At 37.6% G+C, this 8,893-nt stretch overlaps 1 protein-coding gene across 1 annotated transcript in view; it reads left to right on the top strand.

Annotated features, from left to right (window-relative positions):
- Window positions 1–8,008, top strand: part of pard3aa (par-3 family cell polarity regulator alpha, a) — a 481,339-nt gene extending 473,331 nt beyond the window's left edge. The window contains exons 24-25 of the mRNA XM_016519585.1: window positions 830–954; window positions 7,330–8,008. Coding sequence (XP_016375071.1) covers window positions 830–954; window positions 7,330–7,723 — 519 coding nt within the window. The 3' untranslated portion in view covers window positions 7,724–8,008. The remainder of the gene's footprint in view (window positions 1–829; window positions 955–7,329) is intronic.
- Window positions 8,009–8,893: the final 885 nt, after the last annotated feature.

The raw sequence follows: 8,893 nt of genomic DNA, 5'->3' as shown, positions 1-8,893 counted from the left end.
GACATCTGAAAACACACACACACACACACACACACACACACACACACACACACACACACACACACACAGACACAGCTGCAGTTGCAATTGCAGTTTCCTCTCAGTCCAAATCTCATTAAAACATCTCACTGTGAATAATTACTTCATTGTTGCTTCTAGCTCGCAATAAAGGCATTTCCTTTTCTCTGTTTTTGGCCTAATATGTTGCCAGCGAAGAAATTTACCAGTCCTTTAGCTATTAAAATGTGTCTCAGAAGGGATTTTGCTCGGCCATCATCAGACATGGCTAAAATTGCCTGATTCTCCAGTTTGCAGTTAAACCATAGCCGTAATGTTTAATTCTTCTGTTTTTCCCATCTTATGAATCGTTTAAACGTTCGCCTCACCGCATTAATGCAGCATTTGTCATTTTTGCCAAGTCAGCTGTTTGTAGCACAAGTGCACTCGAGGCTAATTGCGTTCGGGTGTGGTAGTCACGTTTCTCATTAGCACACCTTGCGCTGTTGGAAGAATCAGTAGTGATCAAGTGTCCCTCAAGAATTATAAAACCCCCACCTGACCGTGAATTGTAAAATTATGCTGTGCTTGTTAAATTTTGTACACTTGTTAACTCGGTCAGTGCAAACATATAGTGTTACACCTTCCTACACATAATCACTGACTAATCACGTCACTAACAAACAAAAAGAAAAGCCTGTATTTCGTAAAAGGATCGTCATTTACTCTGCCTGAAGGACTTTTCTTTTCTGTTGAACGCACAATTTTAAAATGCTTTATACTGTTGTTGTAATATTTGTGTGTAACTGGAATATGCATTTTCATATTTCAGACCAACACGGGTTCTTATACACCGACGGGGCGGCACTCGGTTTCTGTGGAGGACCAAATGCAGAAACAGAGAGAGGACAGAGACTCTTCCACACAAGCCCAGAGGCAGTACAACTCCTTACCGCGGTAAGAGAAGCCAAACAGAGCCGTCACTGCACAAAATATCTCAGATTCTCTGATCTGTTAACCACACATTGTCTCTCACAATAACACTAAATTAACAATATTTGCACAAAGCACTGAAGCCCTTTTTCATGCATAAACTTTGGAGTTAAGAAGTAAAAAGTAGTTTTAAATGAAATAAAATGTAGCATATTAGCATATGTACATTAATTTTTTATAATAATAATATTATTATTATTAATATTATTATTATTTAACTTGAATAATTTTAGGTAACACTTTATTTCGATAGTCCACTTTAGACATTCTATTAACAGTAAGTAACTTTGCAACTACATGTCAACTAGCAGTTAGTCGAGTATTAGTAGACTGTCTGCTTAACACTTAAGACTATCTTCTAACACTTTCTTTGTCAACTTATTCTACTAACCCTAAACCTACCCTAACAGTCTACTCTAAGAGTTAGTAGACATGTAGTTGCAAATTAATGAGAATTAGTTGACATGTAGTTGACATGTAGTTACAAAGTTACTTATAGTTAATAGAATGTCTAAAGTGGACTATCGAAATAAAGTGTAACCTAATTTTAATGCCTTTTTGGCAGGACATTGACCTTGCTGTAACATGTAAATAATACATAAAGCGTCATATCATACCATTATTATGATGCCATTATAATACTTTCCTGTTACATTTTGTAACTCTATTCCTTACATTCAAGCAATAAATCTCAAATACGAGTACATAAGTTGCCGGATCGCCTAGAGCAAAGCAATGAAAAGTGATGCTTTAATAAATTCATGCTAATAAATCAGCCATAACCCAAATATGCGTGCAATCTTATTCCCACGTCTCTCACACTCTGTCTGACCTCAGTGGCATTTCTCCGCTGAAGTCATCCCATTGTCATGCGGTCGGTTCTGTCTTCACTCTAAGCCTTCAGAACAGCAACAGCGTCTGTCTTCATGCTCACATGCCCCTCCTAAACCTAATAAAGATCAGCCCGAGAACCTGTTTGTTGAGGAAAGTTTATCTTGGCAACCGCAGTCTATCGGGCCCCCCTTTTTCGGATGGATATCGGCCCCTTCCCTCATCTGCTTTCTTCACTTTCTCTCTTTTTTCTTCCCCTTCCCTTTGCATATTTGTCATAAATGTCAATAAAGCTTAGAATGTTGCCTGCGGGCTGAGTTTGATATCTGCGTTTCTACTTGCAGGCATTGGTATCTTCTTAATCTGCTTCAGTTCATGCAAAGCATCCAACCAACAGACATGAGAAGAAAAAATCCCGCATTAGAGCTTTACATACTTAACTGACAGGGGTGGGGAACTGCCGGCGCTGCCGATAAAGTTTCACTCAGTATTTCAGTACATTTATTTACAGCACAGCAGGAAAAACGGCATTTTTAAGTTTTCTGATGAAACCGTACCAGCTCAAAAGTTGCCTTCACAATGCAAGGGTGTCGCCAAGGTTCTGCTGAAGTGGTTTGTTAGCCACAAAAGAAATCTTGAAGGCTGACATTGAAGCCTAGTCTCTATGACACATTCTCCCGTTTGTCTGCCAGGCAAAACATTGCGAATCTGATCAAATTTGCGATCACACTTCTTAACAAACTGCTCATTTTAATGTACAAACTGCAAGTTACATGCAGAAGTTTAAACAGTGTAATTTATATGGTACCAGAATTGCAAAAGGCTTATTTTGCTATTGCCAAAGTTTGGGGTCTTTTTTTTGTTTTATAATATAATAATACATTGATACTTTTATTCACCAAGAATGCATTAAATGCTATTATTCAGATATTTTGTTCATCAAATAATCTTGGAAAATAATAATAATAACAATAAGAAAAGAAAATAGATCAATCAAAGAGCATATTAGAATGATTTCTGAAGGATCATGTCACACTGAAGACTGGAGTAATGATGCTGAAAATACAGATTTGCCAGTACAGAAAAAAAAAAAAAAAAAAAACCTTGTTAATTACATAAAATAACATATTGATTTAATAATTTAAGTGTATTTATTTATTTATTCATTTATTTATTTATTGAATTAATTAATGGGTGTTAGGAGAATATAGGCAACAAAAAAAAAAGCAAACAGTATGTTGACTTAGGAAAAAAATTGTCATTTAAATGGGATTAGAAGAGAATAAGAAGTCCAAAAAATGCATTTCACCTTTATTGCTTACGTTTAGCATTTGTTCAAGTCTATAACCCTAAGTCTTAACAGTACAGACATGAAAAAAATTTAAAAAAATAAAAGAAATACATGTGTTATTTTTATTTTAATGCCATTCAATTTGCCTTAGTATAAGATTGTGGTATGTGGATATTCTGAACTGGAATTATTGGGACATGTCTACAGTGTGTGTGGTCTAACATGCATGGCGCTTGTTTTTATTGGCTTTGGGAGTGGTGTAACCAGGATACGTACAATTACAGAATTAGTCCCCCCTCAAGCAATGACAAAGCCCAGCGCACACCACAGAACGGAGGGGGGCCTTGCATCAGAAATCCCAGATTCGTCCATCGTTTTTTCCCTTCTCTTTCCCAAGACAGTAGAGGAAGTCCTACGATCGATAGAGAGGTTGATATTCACTACTCCACACTATGTGGACATAATGACAGTTAATCAATTCAACCAATCAGCTTCCACTATTTCTCACTGCTTTAAGCATCGTCAGTGTCGCTGTCTATATTGAGTGAACTTTAGACAAAAACTCCAGGTTTGCGAGGAATCCGCCGACTGGTTCCTGGCGGAGCTTTGACACTTTCCCTGGGGAAACTCCACATGGACAGCGACCCTTTGATGCGCATTCCACTCATAATCTCATACCGTCGGTCAGGCAGGGTCAAGCTGGTGTGAAATGACCCCTGTCCTCTGGAGGACCCGACAGAGATGCGCACTCATTAGTAATGTAAGGACTTACTGGAACGCCATCCCTCCACCAATCATAACGCAACTTGGATTAATCAACAGACACATGGACAGACTGTGGATTATAAGCAAGCTTTAACAGGGATCCAACTATGTGTTTACACTGTAGATTCAGATTTAGCACTTGGCTAATGAAGGGATTCTTTTTTGAGAGGTGGATTAGACGGAAAGAAAGGGAGGAACATAAAATGGTAGATAAGCGAAGTGTACGCTGATTAGCAGTAATGGAAGTCATGTGAAACAGAGCGCAACTTCATGCAACAGCTGCACGTTATAATACGGCAACACTCACAGAGATAAGAGGAGGGTCCCGCGTTCCAGCCTCTCGTTCTGCTTTCTGTTAACAAATAGAAAACATTACTCAAGGTGTTGAGATAATATTGTTCTCTGTGTGCATAGCTGTTGTCCTTTTGATAAACTGTGATGCACACCAGCTGTTTCTCAGATACTCACAAACACTAGCTCTTACAAAACAATAAAATACAAGTAAAATACTTCTGTCATTAATGTTTTTAGCTGTGTTATGATATGACATTATCATAGAGATATGCTTATTATTTCGCATCACTTTATCTACATGTGAATTGTGTAGTTTTTGCTCCACTGGCATCAGAATTGCAAAAATAATGACTGTTTTCAAAACGGTTTCCCAAATGGTCTCCCCGAACAGACAGAAAGCCCCGCCCCAAACTCCTGCCATTAGTTGAGCTGTTGCTATGTTGGGCTGGTCGGGATTTCAGATCTTTCAAATAAATCTACAAATGTTGTACTTATAGTCTCTACTTATTAACTTGAAATAGGAGTAATTTAAATGTAAAAATATGACGCGTTTCACTGTTGTGCAGTAGCTAACAACTGTCTTTAGCCTTGACTATATTCACAATATGGCATGAAACTTATTTCACATCACTTTATCTACAAGTGAAGTGTGTAGTTTTTGTGCCACTGCCATCAGAATTGCTAAAATGATGACTGTTTTTAAACAGGTTTCACAAATAATCTCCCCATCTGCTATTGGTTGAACGGACAGAAAGCCCCGCCGCAAAATCACACCATTGGTTGAGCTGTTGCTATGTTTGGCTGGTCAGGATTCTCAAACATTAAGAGCAATGTTTAGATTTTTTAAGGACGTTAATTATATAGATGTTTCACTTATAGTTGTCTCTACATATTAACTTTGAATAGGAGTAATTTAAACTTGAAAATATGGCACATTTCACTTTTATGCAGTAGATAAAAACAGCCTTTAGCTTTGACTATATTCACAATATGGATATATTGAGTATTTTATCTCAGGATGGTACATTGATGGTGTATCATCACACAGGACCGGAACTAACTACTTTAATAAGAGTTATAAAAATGTATTGTATCTATTGAATTAATATTGATTTGTTAATGCTGTAATGAAGTTTGCTTCTAGCTGTCTGTTTGTACGTATAAGATGTGTTTCAAGGTGATAATTAGTCACCTTTTTCTCAATATTTTCAAGAACAAGTATGCAGATGTCACTGTAAGTGCATGAAGATTTTGTTTTTTTCTCTCTCTCAAAAAAAATGTAAACACCCCTTATTTCACCACCACTTTCTGAATTCTGGACAATATTACAACATTTGTGTTCCTTCTTTTGAAAGCACTCCTTTCTTGTGTGAATCCCAAAAGAAGTGTGCGAGTACACACTTACACGCATGCTTTTAAGTGTGCAAAGCCAGTGAGGTGTGAGTGGGGCTTCATTTAGCCATGAGGTGATGGGATGTGGCACGGTAGCTACTTCAAATTCCCACTTAATGGATCCTAATAACAGAGCAGAGAGAAGATGGACACAGTCTGAGTGGACACCCCTCACAACGGCCACCACGTTGAAAAATAAATTTGTAGGTTGGATATTTCTTCCCTCGTTCCTTTAGGCAAGAAAGGGATCTGATGCTGGCGGTCTGTCAGTTGTCTAGTAGTTGATTGGCCGATATGAATGGACATTGAATGAACCTGTTATTTCCTTTCTTGATGTTAAGTACGCTAGCTGGTCTCAGCCAGAGTGTTTAACGCTTTTTGTGCAGCACTGAACTAGATTTTTACATTTTCTGGAGAACTGGTGCTTGGCACTTGTCTTGGACAACTTGCCACCAAAATGCTATAGCATGTTGTAGGTGGTTGTTACCATAGACTGTAAAAAAGTTGGGTGATATGTCCCTATTTCCTTCCACTGTAGAAAAACGAAGCCAAAATGTCCCAAAATGTCATTTGGATTCATAAAGTGGTGCCGCAGTATCGAGGTCCTGTCCGAACTCTCATAAACTCATCGCGAGCACACAATCATGATGCCACACACTGTTTTTATAGCATCAAATAAAACCACACTTATTAGAAAAACAAACACTTGAAAACACCAGCATAATAAGAACTTCCTAAAATGACAGAAACCATCTTTGGGTAAAATTTATTTGAAGAGTAATTCGATTTTTTTGTTAGGCTCGCATCCCATTCATTTACATGGAGAGGGCGGGGTTTATGACCTATACTGCAGTCAGCCACAAGGGGACAATCAACATGTTTTGGTCTTACTTTTTAGGATGTCTGCGGCACACTTTATTGTATAGTTTCTAGATGGTTACTTACTAGCCCAGGTCAAAAGAGCCTACTCTCGGGTCTAGATTTTATACATCCTTTTTTTCAGTGAAAGTCTTTTTTTACCATGTTTTGGTCTCCTCCTTTCAGTTTCACTTTATTTTGATGGTCCCTTTAACACATTCTGTTGACTATAAGTAATGTTGCACCTGCATATCTACTAACTCTCATTAGAGTGTTAGTAGAGTATTAGTAGACTGGTAGGGTTAGGGTTAGAATAAGTTGACGTGTACTTGCAAAGTTACTTATAGTCAGTAGAATGTCTGTTGGGAGACCATCACAATTAAGAGTTAGCAGATATTAAGCAGACAGTCTACTAATAGTCTAATGAGAGTTAGTTGATATGTGGGTGCAAAGTAGTGCTGTCAAACAATTAATCGTGATTAATCGCACCCAAAATATTTTTTTTTGTTATATAATATTACGTTTTTGTTTACATAATATATGTGTGTGTACTGTGTATATTTATTACGTATATATAAATACACACATGCATGTATATATTTAGGAAAAATATGTTATGTTTATATGTTAAATATATTATATGATATAATATAAATTATATTAATATGAATATATACATGTAAATATTTTCAAAATATATACTGTGTGTGTGTGTATTTATATATGCATAATAAATATACACAGTACACACACACACACATATTATGTGAACAAAAACTTTTATTTTGGATGCGATTAATCGCGATTAATCGCTTGACAGCACTTGTGCAAAGTTACTTATTGTCAACAGAAAGTTCGAAAGAGACCATCAAAATAAAGTGTTACCCTTCTTTCTCTTTTCCTTACAGACAACCACGTAAAAACCCTAGCACCGTGTCTCAAGACTCTTGGAATAAAGTCTATCCTCCTGGCGAGGTCTTTCAGTCCACCAAAGAGAACCCACGCTATTCCAGCTACCAGGGATCCCGCACTGCCAATGGCTACCTGGGCGCCGCCGCCACGGGCTTGAACGCTCGCGTCCTCCTGGAGACCCAAGAGCTCCTGAGACAGGAACAGAGACGAAAGGAGCAAGAGGCTAAAACCAAGCTACCTACTATGGAGGAGACACCAACCTCAAGCCAAACCCCTGTTCCTGCTCCACCCAAAGGCCCCTACCGACAAGACGTGCCACCCTCGCCCACCCAACTCGCCCGGCTCAACCGTCTACAGACCCCTGAGAAGGGCCGCCCCTTCTACTCCTGAGACGAGAGATCAAAACTGTAGGAAAAACTGTATGACAGCAATACTATTGAATGGAGAGAGACAGGGCTATAACATGGAGACTGCATGGAGGATTGGTTTTGGAGGTTTTTCTGAGGGTTGCCAAGTTGTTGTTTTTGTACTCTAGTATGGAATCTTTGTACACACTGAAGATCTTTGTCAACTATCCATCTCCCATTCTTACTTTTGACAATTGTGTATATGTTTGTTTAATTCATTGACGTTATGGCACTAGGTACACTTGACAATCACATGACAGTCGCCCGAGGCTTTGATACATGGTTGTTCAAAGAAAAAATGCAATATTTAGCTTTAAAAAATGAAGCTAGTTTCTAGATCTATAAATATATATTTTTTTCGATTACAGAGGTCATGACATCCAACATTATATATATATATATATATATATATATATAGTAGCCACAATTTAAGAATTCAGTCCCACGACTTAATTTGTCACATTTTATTAATATTTTCTTTCCTAAAACAGTAATTCAATAATTTTCACTCTATTATAATAAAAATGGCAAATTCAATTTTTTTATAAAAAAAACTGCATAAATGTAGTACAACATATCAATGATGTGTAAATATTTTACAGTTTAAATATTTCTTTAATATCTTCACTGAGAATGAGAATTTGGATGCGTTGCACTAATGAGAGTTTTGTGGGTGTAGGTGTACAGTATGTGTTCAGGGCGAGTGTGTTAGCCCATGTACTCCAGCAGTGTAGCTGAACTCAGCTAATAGAGTGCAGAAAGGTCATGACCCCACAACCCTCTGCTACGGAAACCTCCATTAACCCATCATACTTCTCTTCATGTGACGCCTCCCATCTCCACTCACTTCATAATTGATTCTTCTGCTTCTGTTAGTGGCCTCTGTTCCTCCGCTACTAAACTGGTAAATGTACAGATCTCACCCTTCTCAATGCAATACATCCCGGACCAGGAATTAGGGAATTAATTCAAACTTTTTTTTTTCTTCAAATGTTTTGTAATTTGTTCAAATACTTCCTGAAGAGTAAAGAATTTTGTTTGGTGCTAATATCAGAACAGAAAATTACATAAACTTGACATAAACTAGGCCTACAAAAACGACTTGAAAGTCAACATGAAACTGTGTTATTCAATAGCTATGTTTTCATCCAAC

This window comes from Sinocyclocheilus rhinocerous, unplaced genomic scaffold (genome assembly GCF_001515625.1).
Source record: "Sinocyclocheilus rhinocerous isolate Xijiao unplaced genomic scaffold, SAMN03320098_v1.1 scaffold642, whole genome shotgun sequence".
NCBI lineage: Eukaryota > Metazoa > Chordata > Actinopteri > Cypriniformes > Cyprinidae > Sinocyclocheilus > Sinocyclocheilus rhinocerous.
Note: the sequence above shows the minus strand (reverse complement) of the source record. Positions and strands in the feature narration are given on the sequence as shown.